The following is an 18,136-nucleotide window of genomic DNA, read 5'->3' on the forward strand; positions in this document are numbered from 1 at the left end:
AAATGTTATTGTCATGGTGATCGTGACAAGAAAAAAGCTTCAGCGATGAATTTTTAAAAAAATGTACAACAGTGATGTTAAACAAATACACAGCTAGTACCTTTAAATTTTTGTTTTCAGACACAGTACTGAATGTTAATGCAGTGAAAAGAACCTTCTTAGCCAGTTTTGCGAAGCTTTCTTTAAACTCAATTGAAGTAATACGGCAGCTTTCGAACATTGGAAGTTTCGCAGCATCATTTTTAAGTAGAAAATAATCTAGATTTAACACATATTACTGAATATTTACTGAGATGGAGGCATCATGAGTAACATTTTTGCTGTCCGTGAAGTAACATTCCAATGATAGAAACTGACATATACCAAGGAGTCAAATCAGAGATGATGGTGTCAGGAGAGGTGCCAGTAATTTTCTTTAGGAGACTGGAGGAAGAATTATGGAGAGAATTCCTAGTGGAAGATTCGGGAAACATTCCACGTCAGGATGGCATTTGAGCTGGGCCTTGGACAGGGAGATCACAGAGCTGGGATTTTTTTTTTAGGATTCCTTGAAAGGTGAACCTGGACCACATGTGAGGGGCACTCAAAGATGATCATGTAAGTTTTAATTTCAGTATCAATTATGTGCTTTAGAAAAATAGCCTGGAAGCTGAGGAAGTAGACTAAAATACTCCCCCAAGATTAGACTGTAATTGCTTTCAACGTGATGCTTTTCACTTTTCTTCTTCTTACAGAATAGGTTGTACATATCTGTTTGCACCTGTTGTTTAGACTTTATTATTGTTGTTGGTATCATTGCTATTATTATATTTCTCACAGGAGCAATTTTGTTTAGAGAAAAGCAGTTAATTTATCCTCTCTGTGCTTGAATGCACGCCTAACCTAGATTGCCAGTTGGTTCTATTCTCTTGTGTTTCAGGTGATTTTTCGAGGTGAGAAAATGTTTCACAGACTTGGTACTGAGCCATTGACAAACATCTGCTGTTTATCATATGGAGAGCGAGTCTGTGGCTGGGAGGGGACAGCTTCTTCCTTCAAGAAGACCTGTGTGGGTTTGTTTTTAAAAGCAAGCAGAGGTTGCTTAACACAGTGTCAGGAACATGGTAGGTGTATTTATTGAATGAAGAAAATGTGCACTCACAAGGAGCTGTGTCATGACAATTAGCGTTGATTGCTTAAGTGGAAAATTTGTGTGTTTTCAGATTCTAATGAAACGATTAGCCTGTGATTTGTAATAATTAACATTATAGATATCACAGATCTTGTTTCAGAAGTACGAACCTGATTCTTTTTTTATTTTCATTTGTATGTGGTCCTTTTCTGAGCTGCTTTTGTCAATAACATTTCAGATATTTTACATATTTTTTTAAATTTAATATCCAAAACTATTAGTTTTTCATTTATATATTTTTCTTTTCAAAATACTGATTGAGGCTGGACATGTGGTGGGATGCAATCCTCCCATCCTGAATTCTTCTTGTAATAGAATCAAGGCCCAATCACCCTCATAGTGTCAAGACAAAAATACAGGGAAGTTTGGAAACAGGAAGAGGTAATGAAATGAAAAAAAATGAGCAGGAAGCAGGAGTTGGTAAGGCGTTGGAATCATCTTCAAATGCCCAGAAATATGGAACTAGAATTCCACTTTGAATGTGCCTGGGAGGGATGGGGCAGTGTCTCTCCCTTCTACCCCACATCCTTTGCCATCTAAGCACTAAGAACATCTGAGTATCAATTTAGAAGACTTCATTTGAATGTATTTAATTGTATTCTCTGTTGGAGCTCCTTTGTAAGACTTATATAACATGGAAAAAGAAACTTGTCTTTTGTCTTTGACAATTACATAATGACATGCAGACCGGTTACAAGATGATGATGGTGATGATGACATTGATAGCAAAGGATTTTTAAATTTTTGTTTTAATTAGTTGTAAATAACTTTAACAGAAATGAGATCATGGTATTAGTGCCATGAACAATATGATGCCAGCTCTGTAGAAACCCCGATTTTAAGGGAAAAAAAATGTTGTCTGGGAATAAATTCTTAGTAAATAACCAAATAGGTTGAGGATGATTACAAAGTTACTACTTGTCAAGGTGACTCTGCTCTGTGGAGTGAATACTTTTTTGTAAATGATTTGGTTTTGACCTTTTTATCTTTCATTGAAAAGGCAACAAGATGATTCCAAAGACAACAAGATGATTCAGAAGGGCTTTGTAACTGCAAGACTATACTTTAGGTATCCATGTCTCAGCTTCTTTAGTTGAAAGTCGGCATGCTGACATTTGCCACCTGCCGATAATCCTAGATGATCTTCTTTGGTGCATTATAAGCTTCTTAAGGGACTATTACTGGAACCGGATGCCAGCTCGCACGTGGAGATGATCCATGTTGCATATAGGACTGAGGTAACATTGAGAGGCTGAGTTAGGATGGAAATAAACATTTGTTTTATCTGAACTCTGGTCCTTTTAGTCCAAAGAGAAAGTAGAGATCTGAAAGGAGGAGAAGAGTGGTAGTTGTCCTTAAGAACTGAGTCTGCCATCCCTGACTGAGCCAGTTTGCTGCTTTCACTCCAGTTTTCCGGTAATACTTAAAATTAGTTACATCCATTACCAGGTTTCCTTCCTGACATTATATTTATTTGTCAGTTTCACCTTCTTCCAATATACTGAGTTATTATTTTCTTGCTCGAAAGACCCTATGCAGGTGTGATCATAGAAAGCTGACCTCAAGTTTTCAGTATGTTGCTTTAAAGGCACATATTATTATTATTATTATTATTATTATTATTATTATTATTATTATATTATTCTGAATGGTTTTTGAAGCAGTGAAAGGAAATGATTGAATTATAAGTTACTTAGTTGCCTCTATCATTTACATGCTTTGTAAATAGTAGGGCATTTTATACCAAAAGGAGAGGCATACATGTTAAGTAAAATCATGTAAAGATGTAATGCTCTTGTCCTGACACATCTAGAAGAGGTGAGAAAATAGAGAGTTAATACGGACCAGTTTAATACAGGACATGATTAATTGCCAAATGAAGTAATAGAACAGACTCTGAGTCTGAATTGAGAGCTTTCTGGAGTGTGGGAAGACATATGAAAGTGGGACTTGAGCTACGTCCTGAAAATGATTTGGAGGAAGAAGTTGTTTTAGGAAGAATGAAATCAGGAATATGCAAACCCTGTCAGGAACACACTTTCCTCTGTGTAGAGAAAAATCAGGAGAACTAATCTCAAACTAAAACGTAGCTTCAGAGATTTGAAATAATTTTAGAGTGTGAATACATGTACTTTTTCTTCATGAAAATCTTCATAATTGTCTATATTCAGATTTTATTAATATTGTAAATGTTCTCTGTACCTAGAAAGTTGGATTTAATTTTTTCATGTTTATGATGCAATTTTCAAATCTCAGGGTAAGTTTGCTTGCTTTTCCCTCCTTTACAGCCTTTCTTTTTCATCCCCAAAAGCATAAATCCTGGGTACACAGAAAGTTCTAAATACATTGTTATTTATTAGAATGCACTATTAAACTGGGGAGGAAATGCATTTCTGTAACTTCTGAGCAAAAAAAGTAAAAAGCATTTTCCTCAAATATTTCTCAAAGTTTGAGGGACTAACCTAAATGTCCTCAGTCCAGTAATGCCGCCACCCTGCTGGTATGTGAAGTCAGGACAAATAGAGGCTGGAAGAGATTTTAGAGATCACTTAGTACATTCTCATTTTACTGCTGGAGACCTCAGATCCACAGAGCAGGCCCATCTGCTTCTCAGGGCCCACCTCCCTCCCTCCCATGTGGTATATTCATTGATGAAACGTAGGTACAACTCACTAGATTTGAAACTGGAAGAGATGTTCTTGGTGTTTCTGGAAAGAGCCAGAGGACTGTCTGGCTTTGTGTTTGGTCACTAGTATTTCATCATAACTGATAGGTTTGGGCAAAGACCTGAGGATCACTTCTGCCACTGTAGCTCATAATATTTTCTAAAGCTTTTTGACAAACATCAATGTGCTAACTCCATTAATTCTTTTTTTAAAATTGGTATTGTTGAAACTATTACATTGGTCCTCCTTTTCCCCCCCATTGAGCTCTTCCAGCCCATTCTTGTCCTCCCCACAGCCCCAGGCCCTCACCATCCCATTGTCTGTGTCCATGGGTTCTGCACATATGCATACAAGTTCATTGGTTGATCTCTTCCCACCCACCCTCCCCTGCCTTCCCTTTGAGGTTCAACAGTCTGTTCATGCTTCTATGACTCTGGATCTATTTTTGATCATCAGTTTATTTGGTTCATTAGATTCCATCTATGAGTGAGATCATGTGATACTTATCTTTCTCTGACTGGCTTATCTCGCTCAGCATAATATTCACTAGCTCCATCCATGCCTGTTGCAAATGGTAAGAGTTCTTTCTTTTTTATTGCCACATAGTATTCCATTGTGTAAATATACCACAGTTTTTTAATCCACTCATCTACAGATGGGCACTTGGGCTGTTTCCAAATCTTAGCTATTGTAAATTGTGCTGCTATGAACGCAGGGGTGCATATGTTTTTTCTGATGAGTGTTTCAGGTTTCTTAGGATGTATTCCTAGAAGTGGGATCACTAAGTCAAATGGGAGTTTCATTTTTAATTTTCTTGAGGACACTCCATGCTGTATTCCACAGTGGCTGCACCAGTCTGCATTCCCACGAGCAGTGTATGAGGGTTCCCTTTTCTCCACAACCTCACCAATACTTGTCATTGGTTGATTTGTTGATGATATACATTCCGACAGGTGTGAGGTGATATCTCAGTGTCATTTTGTTTGCATCTCTCGGATGATTAGTGACTTTAAGCATTTTTTCATATGTCTCTTGGTCATCTGTATGTCCACTTTGGAAAAGTGTATATTTAAGTCCTTTGCCTATTTTTAAATTGGATTGTTTGTCTTCCTTTTGTTAAGTTGTATGAGTTCCCTATATATTTTGGAGATTAATCCCTTATCAGATGTTTCATTGTCAAATATGTTCTCCCATGTAGTGAGGGTCTCTTGTTATTTTGATGACCATTTCCTTTGCCATGCAGAAGCTTTTTATTTTCATGTAGTCCCATTTGTTTATTTTCTCCTTAGTTTCCATTGTCTTAGGAGATGTATCAGTAAACATATTGCTATGGGAGATGTCTGAGGTGTTACTGCCTATGGTTTCTTCTAGGACTTTTTTTTTTCAATCTTTTATTTATTTATTTATTTTACATATTTTTTAATTGTTTAAAGTATTACACATAGTAGTACATATATCTCCTTTTTTTCCTCATTGCCCTTTCCCCAGCCTCTCTTACCGCCTGTCGCATGCCTTCATCCCACCTCCCCAGTGTCTTGTGTCCATTGGTTGTGCTTATATGCATGCATGCAAGTCCTTCGGTTGATCTCTTTCTCCCCCTCCCCAACACTCCCCAGCCTTCCTGCTGTAATTTCACAGTCTGTTCGATGCTTTACTGCCTCTGTATCTATCTTTTTGTTCATTAGGTTATAATGTTCTTTATTTTCCATAAATGAGTGAGATCATGTGGTATTTTTCTTTCATTACCTGGCTTATTTCACTTAGCATAATGCTCTCCAGTTCCATCCATGCTGCTGCAAATGGTAAGAATTCCTTTTTTTTTTTTTAATAGCAGCGTAGTATTCCATTGTGTACATGTACCGTAGTTTTCTAATCCACTCATCTGCTGATGGGCACTTAGGCTATTTCCAAATCTTAGCTATGGTGAATTGTGCTGCTATGAACATAGGGGTGCATATATCCTTTCTGATTGGTGTTTCTAGTCTCTTGGGATATATTCCTAGAAGTGGGATTACTGGGTCAAATGGGAGTTCCATTTTTAGTTTTTTGAGGAAACTCCATACTATTCTCCACAGTTGGCTGCACCAGTCTGCATTCCCATCAGCAGCGCACAAGGGTTCCTTTTTCTCCACATCCTCGCCAGCACTTGTCGTTTGTTGATTTGTTGATGATTGCCATTCTGATAGGTGTGAGATGGTACCGCATTGTCGTTTTGATTTGCATCTCTCAGATAATTAGTGACTTTGAGCATGTTTTCATATGTCTCTTGGCCTTCATTCTGTCTTCTTTCAAAAATTATCTATTTAGGTCCATTGCCCATTTTTTAATTGGATCATTTATCTTCCTTTTATTAAGTTGTATGAGTTCCCTATAAATGTTGGAGATTAAACCTTTATCAGTGATAACATTTGCAAATATGTTCTCCCATACAGTGGGCTTTCTTGTTGTTTTGTTGATGGTTACCTTTGCTGTGCAAAAGCTTTTTATTTTGATGTAGTCCCATTTATTTTCTCTTTAGTTTCCATTGCCCTAGGAGCAGTATCAGAGAAGAAATTCCTTCAGCATATGTTTGCGATTTTGCTGCCTGTGGATTCCTCTAGTATTTTTATGGTTTCCCATCTTAACGTTTAAGTCCTTTATCCATTTTGAGTTTATTTTTGTGAGTTGGTGGTCTAGTTTCATCTTTTTGCATGTATCTGTCCAATTTTCCCAACACCATTTATTGAAGAGACTGTCTTGACTCCATTGTATGCTCTTGCCTCCTTTGTTGAATATTAATTGGGCATAGTGGTTTGGGTCGATTTCTGGGTTCTCTATTCTATTCCATTGATCTATACGTCTGTTCTTGTGCCAGTACCAAGCTGTTTTAAGAACAGTGGCTTTGTAATACAGCTTGATAATCTGGTATTGAGATCCCACCTACCTTGTTCTTCTTTCTCAGGATTGCTGCAGCTATTCGAGGTCTTTTTTTATTCCAGATGAATTTTTGAAACATTCGTTCTAGATCTGTGAAATATGACATTGGTAATTTAATGGGGATTACAATGAAACTATAGATTGCTTTGGGTAGTATGGACATTTTGATGATGTTGATTCTACCAATCCATGAACACGGTATGTTCTTCCATCTGTTTATGTCTTCCTCTATCTCTTTTTTTCAGTGTCCTGTAGTTTTTCGCATATAAGTCTTTTACCTCCTTAGTTAAGTTTATTCCTAGGTAGCTTAATTTTTTTGGTGCGATGGTAAATGGAATTGCTTTTTCAGTCTCCCTTTCTGTAAGTTCACTATTGGTGTAAAGAAATGCCTTAGATTTCTTGGCATTAATTTTGTATCCTGCTACATTGCCGAATTCATTTATTAAGTCTAATAATTTTTTGATGGAGTCTTTAGGGTTTTCTATGTACAGTATCATGTCATCTGCAAATAAGGACAGTTTTACTTCTTCTTTTCCAGTTTGGATGCCTTTTATTTCTGCTTCTTGTCTGATTGCAATGGCTAGTACTTCCAGTACTATGTTGAACAGGAGTGGTGAGCAGGGGCATCCCTGTCTTGTTCCTGTTCTTAGGGGAAATGGTTTTAGTTTTTGCCCATTGATTATGATGTTGGCTGTGGGTTTGTCATATATGGCTTTTATTATGTTGAGGTATGATCCTTCTATTCCTACCTTGGTGAGGGTTTTTATCAAGAATGGGTGTTGAATTTTGTCAAATGCTTTTTCTGCATCAATTGATATGACTATGTGATTTTTATCTCTGAATTTGTTCATTTGATGTCACGTTTATTGATTTGCGGATATTGTACCATCCTTGCATCCCCAGGATAAATCCTACTTGGTCATGGTGTATGATCTTTCTGATGTATTGCTGGATCCGATTTGCTAGAATTTTGTTGAGTATTTTGGCATCTATGTTCATGAGGGATATTGGCCTATAATTCTCTTTCATTGTGTTGTCTCTATCTGGTTTTGGTATTAGTGTGATGCTGGCTTCATAGAATGAGCTGGGAAGTGTTCCTTTCTCTTGAATTTTTTGGAATAGTCTGAGGAGGATATGTTTTAGTTCTTCCTTGAATGTTTGGTAAAACTCCCCTGTGAAGCCGTCTGGCCCCGGGCTTTTGTTTGCTGGGAGCTTTTTGGTGACTGCTTCAATTTCTTCCATAGTTATTGGCCTATTGAGATTTTTAGAATCTTCCGGATTGAGTTTTGGAGGATTGTATTTTTCTAGGAATATGTCCATTTCCTCCAGGTTGTCTAGTTTGTTAGAGTAGAGTTGTTCATAGTATTTTTTAACAATTCTTTGAATTTCTGAGGGGTCTGTTGTTATTTCGCCTCTTTCATTTCTGATTTTGTTTATTTGAGTCCTCTTTCTTTGCTTCTTGGTGAGCCTGGCTAGAGGCTCATCAATCTTGTTTATCCTTTCAAAGAACCAGCTCTTGCTTTCATTGATCTTTTGTATTGTTTTTTTGGTCTCTATGTCATTTATTTTTGCTCTGATCTTTATTATCTCCTTCCTTCTGCTCACTCTGGGCTTTTCTTGTTGCTCTCTTTCTCATTCTTTGAGTTGTAGAGTTAAATGATTTACTATGATTTTTTCTTGGTTTTTGAGGTATGCCTGTAGTGCTATAAACTTCCCTCACAGGACTGCTTTCATTGTGTCCCATAGATTTTGGATTGTTGTGCTGTTATTGTCATTAGTTTCCAGGGTGTTTTTAATTTCTTCTTTGATCTCATTGATAACCCAATCATTATTTAGTAGCATGCTATTCAGCTTCCAAGTGTTTGAGTTTTTTGGATTGTTTTTATTGTAATTTATTTCTAATATTATGCCATTGTGGTCTGAGAAGATGCTTGGTATGATTTCAGTCTTCTTGAATTTGGGGAGACTTTGCTTGTGACCCAATATGTGGTCTATTTTTGAAAATCTCCCATGTGCACTTGAGAAGAACGTATATTCCGTGGCTTTGGGGTAAAATGTTCTGAAGATATCAATTAAGTCCATTTGATCTAGTGAGTCATTTAGGATTGCTGTTTCTTTGCTGATTTTTTTTCTAGAGGATTTATCCAGTGATGTCAGTGGTGTGTTTAAGTCCCCTACTATGATTGTGTTGTTGTTGATCTCTCCCTTGTTATTTTCCAGGAGGCTTTTTATGTATTTGGGTGCTCCCGCATTGGGTGCATATATGTTTATCAGGGTTATATCCTCTTGTTGTATCAATCCCTTTAGTATTATGAAGTGGTCTTCCTTATCTCTTGTTATGGCCTTCACTTTGAGGTCTATTTTGTCAGATATAAGTATTGCTGCCCCAGCTTTTTTTTCATTTCCATTTGCCTGAAAGATATTTTTCCATCCCTTCACTTTCAGTCTGTGTGAGTCCCTTGTTCTGATGTGGGTCTCTTGTAGACAGCATATATGTGGGTCATGTCTTTTTATCCAGGCAGCCACTCGATGTCTTTTGATTGGAGCATTTAGTCCGTTTACATTTAAAGTTATTATTGAAAGGTACTTGCTTGTAGTCATTTCTATTTTTGTGCCTGTGTTCTTTCTTAACTTTATATTTCTTCTTTTTACAGCATTCCCTTTAGCATTTCTTGCATTGCTGGCTTGGTAGTGATAAACTCCCTTAGCCTTTTTTTGTCTGCAAAGCTCCTGATTTCCCCTTCAATTTTGATTGATAGTCTTGCTGGATAGAGTATTCTTGGATTCAGTCCTTTGCTTTGCAACACTTTGTATACCTCCTTCCATTCCCTTCTAGCTTGATGTGTTTCTGTTGAGAAATCATTTGATAATCTGATGGGGGATCCTTTGTAGGTAACTCTCTGTCTCTCTCTTGCAGCCTTTAAGATTCTCTCTTTGTCGTGTACATTTGCCATCGTTATTATGACGTGTCTTGGTGTGGGTTTTTTGAGGTTCATCTTGCTTGGGACTCTCTGTACTTGTATAACTTTTTTCTTACCCATATCTGGGAAGTTTTCTGTCATTATTTCTTCAAATAGATTTTCTAATCCTTGTTGCTTTTCTTGTCCTTCTTGTCCTTCTTGCAGCCCTGTTATGCGTATGTTACTTTGTTTCACGTTGTCCCAAAGCTCCCTTAGGCTCTCCTCCTGCTTTTTAATTTTTTTCTCCGGTTGCTGTTCAGATTGAGCTTGTTTCTCTACCTTATCTTCTAACTCACTAATTCAGTCCTCTGCTTCTTGTAGTCTACTGTTGAAACCTTGCATGGTGTTTTTAATTGTAGCTATATCACTTTTCATTTCTTCCTGATTCTTGCATAGGTTGTTGATTTTCTCATCCATCCGGTGAATGAATTGTACAACCATTACTCTGAATTCTTTTTCTGTCATGTTGCATGCTTCAATCTCATTAATTTCCTTTCTTGGCGACTCCTCATTTTCTTTCCTCTGGGGGTTGTGTCGTCTCCCCATTCTGATTATCTCCAGATGGTTCAAACGTCGAGTTGCGGGGGCCTGGGCCATGTGCAGTGGGAGCTTTGCACCACCCTAGTGTCACTGAAGAGCTCTGACACTAAGATGTGTGGTTGTGGTGGGTTGGTGGGAACCAGGCTCGCTCAGAGTCAGTGTTACTAGCGCTCAATGTGGCCTCGTGTGTGCCCTTAGGATCAGGGACCCTGCCTGCACCATGCTGAAACAGAGATCCCCCTGGAGTGTGTTGAAAATCAGAGCCCCCTAGCGTGCGCCAGGAGTCAGAGTTCCCCAAGAATCCAGTATCAGAGTCTCTGTTGCTTCGCGCGGCCTTGCATTGAGAATCAGGGTCCCTGTGTGCACATGCACCAAGATTTGGAGTCACTGGCTCTTAGTATGAATGCACAGGGAATCAGGGATCCCAGGTGCAGGTGATAAGAAACAGTCAAGTCACTGGTGCTTGGTGCTGCCTCCTGCCCGGAGAATCGGGGCCCGGGGCCCGTGCTGCGCGGGAGAAGTTCCCGGTGTTCACACGTTAGCTCCCAGGCCAGAGCTCCTGTAGCCGGAGCTGCGGGACCAGTTCCAGGTGTTCTTGCACTTCCAGGCTAAGGTTCCTGTAGCAGCACTGAGGCCCGGGCAAGGGGTGGGTCTATCAGTTACTATGGCGCTGCTCCCAAGCCTGCGGGGAGGGGGATGGGCTCTGTTGCTCAGGGATCTGCCGCGGGGATTTCTGGACTCTTGGTGTCCCTGGGTCTGTAGCTGTGATCGCAGGTCTCTGTCCCCAGTGGCTGCAGGGTCCTGGTTTGCGTCTGAGATCAGACTGGGTGGTGCTGAGGCCAGGATCCTAGTCTCAAGCAGCTCTGTTTCTCAAGATGGCGTGGTCTCTGTGCCCGTGCTGGCCGCCCAGGAGTGTCAGCACAGGGAGCAGGGCTCCCCTGTCTAAGACTGCCCGGTTTAGCAGCCCCTTAGAAGACCTGCAGAACCTAACTGTCCCTAGCTCATACACACACACACCACACACGTCCACACACTCTATCACTCCCTCTCGCTCTCACACCTAAACAATACTTTCTTAGTGATTTCTTCCTCAGTACTTTAACTGTTCTTTTGTTCTTTTATTTTTCTCTTTCATGGATGCCATGTTCTTTGGAAGCTTGTTTAGACCAAGTTAATGGCCTTTTAGGCTCCCTCCACGTGAATAGCAGTTTACTTTTTGAATAATAAGAATTATATTCAAAATATAATTATATTTTAAAATATAATTATATCCGGGGGGGCATCAGGGTTTTAGAGATGCTTAGGTGAGGGATGGCCAAAAAAAGGTTGGGGACCACTGGTCTAATGTATGTGCAAAAGGAAACAATTTTAAAAGGAAAATCCTAAAGTCTTCCTTTGAAGAAGCAGCTATTTCTGGTTTCTTTCCCCTTAAATTATTATAACCTTCCAGAAGAAGGTTCCTTTGAAATTGAGAAGGCCAGTTTCTGATCATGCCTGTTTGAAAGCCCCTGGAATCATTTATGGGCTTCCCGTGTTTACTTCTGTGTTAAAGGGATGGTGTAGGGTCAGATGTATAAGTGCTAAAGTAGTTCTTATTAGCTGATTGATAGAATGGCGGTATTTTTCATCTGAAACGTTTGCACTGTGCCAGTAAGAGTGTAGACAAGTCAGGCTCTTAGCTGTAGTTCTGCCATTTCCTGGTTGCCTGATCTGAGCACATTATCCAACTTCTCTGAGTTGTGGTTTTCTTAACTGGTGCATAGGATGATTTCTTACAGAATAGATTTGGTTCTTTGAGAATACCTTGGAAACCACTGGGTGCCATACAAATGTGAAGAGACCTTTCGGTGGATGGGCCAACACTGTAACCATTTAGTCACACCGGCCAGGGCCTTCAGGATTTTTTAATGTTGGCTGAATAAAAAGGTAGAACACTTTGTGGCCCAAGGAACACACATCTGTGGGCCAGATTTGGCTGTAGGCTGCCAGCTGATGGCCTCTGCTTCCGTGTTCTATAAACATGACCTGTTGTTATTGGATGTTCTGGAATTTAAATAACCTTCCAGGAGCCTTTCCATTAGGGTCCTTCTAGGAGTATTTTCTTGTGCTCTCTTGGCTATCCTTGCAGTGTCTCCCCAATATACTCTGGGCCTGTTTTGTTACAAGTTCCAGGGATTTTCAGTTTGTGTCTCCATTTGAAGACATTCTGAACCTAGATGTGCAGGCAGGCTGGGAAAACGGATCTCCCTAACGGAGAGATTCACTATGTTGGTGTGAATGGTTTCTACCCCTCCTTTTTTTGAAGGTCAGGGCATAGATTGTCTGCTGCCAAACAGGCCCCGGTGCTTCTTGAATTTACTGAGCCACTGGGACAAAAGATGATCTATTGCATACCTGTGCCGTGTGTGTGTGTCTGCAGATCTGTGTGTGTTGGGGTTGGGTAGAGCATGTTCCTTCTAAAGGGGCTGCATACATGGACATGTGTGTTGTTCCTAAAAATAGTTTTTTCATCGTTTTTTAAAAATTTGTGTTACAGAAAAAAGAGTTTGACGTGGACACCCTCAGTAAATCAGAACTCCGTATGCTCCTCAGCGTGATGGAAGGGGAGCTGGAGGCCAGAGACCTGGTCATCGAGGCCCTGCGGGTAAGAACTTTCCAGCGCCGAGTCCCATTGCTATGGCAACTTCTTTTTTCAAAAGGCCAATGGTGAAGCTTCCTTTTCTTAGTTTTTCAATCATGTAGATTTAAAGTGTTTCATCATGTTAAAATGTGCACTCACTCCAGACATCAGCCCGTAATCTTTGTAAATCCAAACATTGAAGTTACGGGAAACTTGAAAATTAAGTGCTTTTGGTTCCCCAGTCCTTTTATGTTTCATGCATTTATTTGGTTAAAGACATAAGTTTTCAGAATATTGCTAATTTGGTATCCTACATTATTATGAGGTCAGTAAAGAAAAATTAAGAGAATCATTTGTAAAAGATATTGCTGATAATAGAGCCTTTTCCTTCCTATATGAATTATAAATTGTTTCTTATTTTCAGAAACTCAGAAGAGTTAAAAACTAAATGTTTATATATATATATATATATATATATATATATATATATATCTTCAAATGGTTTTATTACTTTTTCATCTGATCTTATAGTAATTTTGAAATTTTTATAGTAGCTTGTGAAGCATTATATTCTAACTATTTCTTAAATGCCTCAATAGAGTTTGTTGTTTTTTTAAAAAAATGTTGTTACACTTTCTCAATGAAGAATTTTCTAATTGGTTGTTCCCAGTCTTTCACTTGTTTTGGTTTGTGAGCCAAACTTAAGTTTTTTCCCCCCTCTCTCTTACACTTAGTACTTTGTATGTATGTAATCAGGTTTTTCCTGGTTCTTGGTCATTTTGCTACGATGGGCATATTTATTATACGTGGAGTATGGCTATCTTTTTTCACCAGGGAGTACTTCCTCAAACTTTGCCTTAGGGAGTTTATTTTAACATATAAAAATCTGTGGAATGTCAAAAAATCGTTGCCTCCGATTGGCACTAATATGGTGGGGCAAGAGGTAATAACGGAGGGTGGTCAGACATAATGGAGAAGGTGGATATGCTGAGAATCCAGGTGTGGGGAAGGGGAGACACAGTTCCTGAAAAAGACTTCAGTACATTTTCACAAACTGAAAATTAATACAATGGGGATATTGATTATTCCTGTCTGATGACAGAGCATGATTGCCTCAGAAAAATGGGAGTATAGTTATATCATCTGCAAGCCAGTGTTTCAGTTGAAGGTGTTGCTTTTTGAATGACAGGCGTTGCTAAGTAGACGTGGGCAATGGATTATGAGAGGTTTTCGTCCTACTCCACATTTGGAGCATTTGCATTGCTTGCCGATGTATATTTTCTTGAATGAACTTGTGGGAGAAATGCTAAGGCAAGTGTATCACTAAAATGTATGACCCTCAGTCTAGGAGAGAACAGGGCGCCATCACCTGTAAGGCCAATATGTAGCCTCTTGAGATCAAGCGGATGTGAAGGTTCCAGTTCTGCCTTAGGTATTTTCTTTCTTTTTTCAAATATGTGATTTTCTTAAAGTTGATTTGAGAGCGAGAAGCATCGATGTGAGAGAGAAACATCACATCAATTGAACCAGCAACTTTTCGGTGCACAGGACGATGCTCAACCGTCTGAGCTGGGCCAGGACTGCCTTAGTTATTCTGTCTCTCTGTTAACCTGTCAAAGGCATCATCACTGTGACATTTTCCACTGCTCCCACAAATGTTTAAGAGTGTAGTGGAGTCCGTGCTTTTATGTATCACCTTAGCAACCACATGTATTTCTCTTTTTAACTTAATTGCAATACCTTCAAATGTAAAAGTAGAGGTAAAGAGTTACTTAGGATCAGGGCTTGCCAAAGTGAAAGTTTTTTACAGAATCAAGGAATGTTGAAGATGCAAGGCGCCTTACATGATATTTTAGGTCAATGTTTTGCATCCCTATCAGATCTAGTGTTTCATTTTCATGAAGTACTTTGTATTGCTCTTGCTATCCTGCAATGAAATTCATGGATAATTGCATGTGTAAGTAGGTTGTGTTAAAAGTAACCAATATATTGCCCTAATTGTGATAGAAAGTAACAGGAAAGAAATTTATAGCATAACATTGTACATTTCATTATATAAGTGCTCAGGCATGATTCTGCTGGAAGACATGAAAAGGTAGGTAGCTATTTGCACCTCTTAATAGGGTTGCCATGAATTCAACTTTTGTAGAAGAATCCTGATCCAGATGTGCCATATTGTTGACTCAGATACAGTGAGCAGATTTGTGGTGGGTGAGGTGAATTTTCTGAAATAGTGGTGATTCTTGGTAAACTTCATACAGAAGTGCATATTTTTTAAAAATTTATCTTTATTGTTGAAAGTACTACTAGTACAATGGGGTACTTTTTCCCCATTGCAGAAGTACATATTAACATGAGAGTTGAGTCCCTGGAAAATTCAATGTTTGTTAAAACTGAAATATGTGAAAAGGAGTTCCTCTCTAGGCTCAAATAGTCATACTGAAAGTTCAAGTGAAAGGAATGAACAGAAGGACATTTGGAAGTTATTGGGGATGTTACTGGATGTATGGCAGAACCCTAGCTCCGCCCCCTGGTGCCAATCACTGGGAATAGTGAAAATGCTCTCACCTATTTCCAAAATGCCTTCTAGGTACTGCCCCTATGGAGAACCAGTGGGTAATACTAGTCTCCTTTGTTTATAGCAGTGGTTCTCAACCTTCCTAATGCCACGACCCTTTAATACAGTTCCTCATGTGGTGGTGACCCCCAACCATAAAATTATTTTCGTTGCTACGTCATAACTGTAATTTTGCTACTGTGATGAATCGTAATGTAAATATCTGATATGCAGGATGTATTTTCATTGTTACAAATTGAAGATAATTAAAGCATAATGATTAATCACAAAAACAATATGTAATTATATATGTGTTTCCCGATGGTCTTAGGCGACCCCTGTGAAAGGGTCGTTCGAACCCCAAAGGGGTTGAGACCCACATGTTGAGAACCGCTGGTTTATAGATTAAAATCAAACAAACAAAAAAGAAACCCCAAAAGATTATTACTTATGTCAGGTCAAAATATGGCATGCACAAACTGGGCGTATTTGGAGATTCTTAAGGCTTATTGTCTTTTTTAAATTGAGAATTGTGATTGATTGATTTAGATGATTGTATTGTTAAGAATACATAATAATGTCCTACTCATATACTAGTCATAGCTGTCATAGCCTCACTGTGGTGATTTACTGATTGACTGTTATTCCTCTGGGGCATTCCCTGGAGCTGGTGAAACTAATTAAATATTTGGCTCCAGATGTGTGATTATGTTGCCTTTTCCGTTAATAATAGAGTATAATTTAGTGTCCGGCCAATGCTCCAGAAAGAAATTGGGCAGAAGAGAGGATGGGAAAGTTTTATTTTTATTTCATATTATGAGCTAAACTTATTCCTAAATTAAAAGTCAAAATCTACTCTATCAATAATAAGTATGCTGCTATTCAGTATATTCAGTTGTTTGGGTGTTTTGTTTTTTGTTTTTTAAAAAAATATATTTTTATTGATTTCAGAGAGGAAGGGAGAGAGAGAGAGAAACATCAGTGATGAGAGAGAATCATTGATCGGCTGCCTCCTGAACGTCCCCTACTAAGGTTTGAGCCCGCAACCCGGGCATGTGCCCTTGACCAGAATTGAACCCGGGACCCTTCAGTCCATAGGCCGATGCTCTATCCACTGAGCCAAACCAGGCAGGGCAGTACATTCAGTTTTATTAAAAGAAAGCAAAAGTAATATTTTTCTGAATATAATAAATGTTTTTGAACCTAATATATAAGTTTTGGGGTTTTTAAGATATAAAGGTACCTAATTTGTACCATGAAATTTTCTATTGTTGTTGTTAATCCTCAACTTAGAATATTTTTTTCCATCGATTTTTAGAGAGAGTAGAAGGAAGGATGGGAGGGAGGCTGGGAGGTAGGGATTGAACCCACAGCCTAGGTATGTGCCCTGACTGAGAATCAAACCTGCAACCTTATGGTGTATGGGATGACACTCCAACCAACTGAGCCACCTGGCCAGGGGTAGAATTTTAGAAAGTTTAAAAAGATATTTCATACCAAGCTATTTTACTTTTAAAATCATGTTATCTTGATGCTTTTGATTTTCGTATTATCATAAAAATTGCATAGATCATTGAATTGATGGCGATGCACATTTTAGTTCAGTCCATAAATGTGGTTTTTGGAGGAGGGTGTTGTTAGGTCTGATCAGATAATCAAACCAATACTCCTTCCCCTGGGAAACAGATCATTTCGCAACCGACATTCTTTTGCTTAGATCACATTCCATTCCATTTACTAAGACCAGTCACTGCCCCCTCCTGACTTGCCCAGGATCCAGACCTGCCCAGATAATTCCCTGCCAAAAAGCCCGCCTAGAGTCCTTTAAAAACTCCCACTCCCGGTTCCTGGGTGCTGATGGCATTTGGGGGTAGCCTATCTGATTTCCAGATGATTTAATACATTTATAATTCTTTACCACTTTGGCCTTGTGTGTAACTCTTTTCCACGACCCTAACAGGTGTTATGAAATTACCGTATGTATCTTGGTACAATGTTAGGGTTGGTGAAGGAGAAAGGCACAAGGCCAAAAGGGGTGAAGAATTATGAATGTATTAGGTCATCTGGAAAACCAGATGGGCTGAGCCCCAAAATGGCTCCAGCCCCAAAGATGGGGAGTCAGAGGTTTTTAAAGGACTCTAAGGGAGCTTTTTCTGGGCGGAGAATTCTCTGTGCAGGTCCGGATTCTGGGAAACTCCGGAGGGGAGAGAGAATGGTCTAAGCAAGTGGAATGTGGTCTAAGCAAGTGGAATGTCCATTGTGAAGTGACCTAAAGGTCATTTCCCAGGGGAGGGGATATCGATTCAATTATTTGATCAGACCTAACAGGTACTTTTACAATTTTTATAAAAATATTTCTCAATAAGTTCTTTTTCCTGATGAACATTTACCATTAGTGAAGGAAAAAAATAGAATACCAGGCAAAATAATGCTTTTTCATGTATTAAGAAATGAAGGTGATGTGCCGTGAAAGCAAAATATTTGTCACTACCATTTAATAAGCAACTGAAGTTACTCGAGCAACATTTTTATGCTTTTTTAAATTAAATCAGAGTATCTTTGAGAACAAACTAAAGATGGGGCTTTTCCAGCTCAATGATGTACTATTTGACCCCCACCGGGTGGAAGATAGATTCAGGGTTACAAATGGGACAAAATCAGTAATATATTTTTGTACCCTTTTGTAAAGGGTACTGTCAGGTTTAA

The 18,136-nt window shown here is 38.9% G+C and overlaps 1 protein-coding gene across 1 annotated transcript in view; it reads left to right on the top strand.

Annotated features, from left to right (window-relative positions):
* The first annotated feature begins 2,212 nt into the window (after nt 1–2,212).
* CTTNBP2 (cortactin binding protein 2) overlaps nt 2,213–18,136 on the top strand; it is a 170,720-nt gene continuing 154,796 nt past the window's right edge. The window contains 2 exon segments of the mRNA XM_023763602.1: nt 2,213–2,409; nt 12,790–12,897. Coding sequence (XP_023619370.1) covers nt 2,383–2,409; nt 12,790–12,897 — 135 coding nt within the window. The 5' untranslated portion in view covers nt 2,213–2,382.

Source organism: Myotis lucifugus, unplaced genomic scaffold, assembly GCF_000147115.1.
Source record: "Myotis lucifugus unplaced genomic scaffold, Myoluc2.0 scaffold_293, whole genome shotgun sequence".
Taxonomy (NCBI): domain Eukaryota; kingdom Metazoa; phylum Chordata; class Mammalia; order Chiroptera; family Vespertilionidae; genus Myotis; species Myotis lucifugus.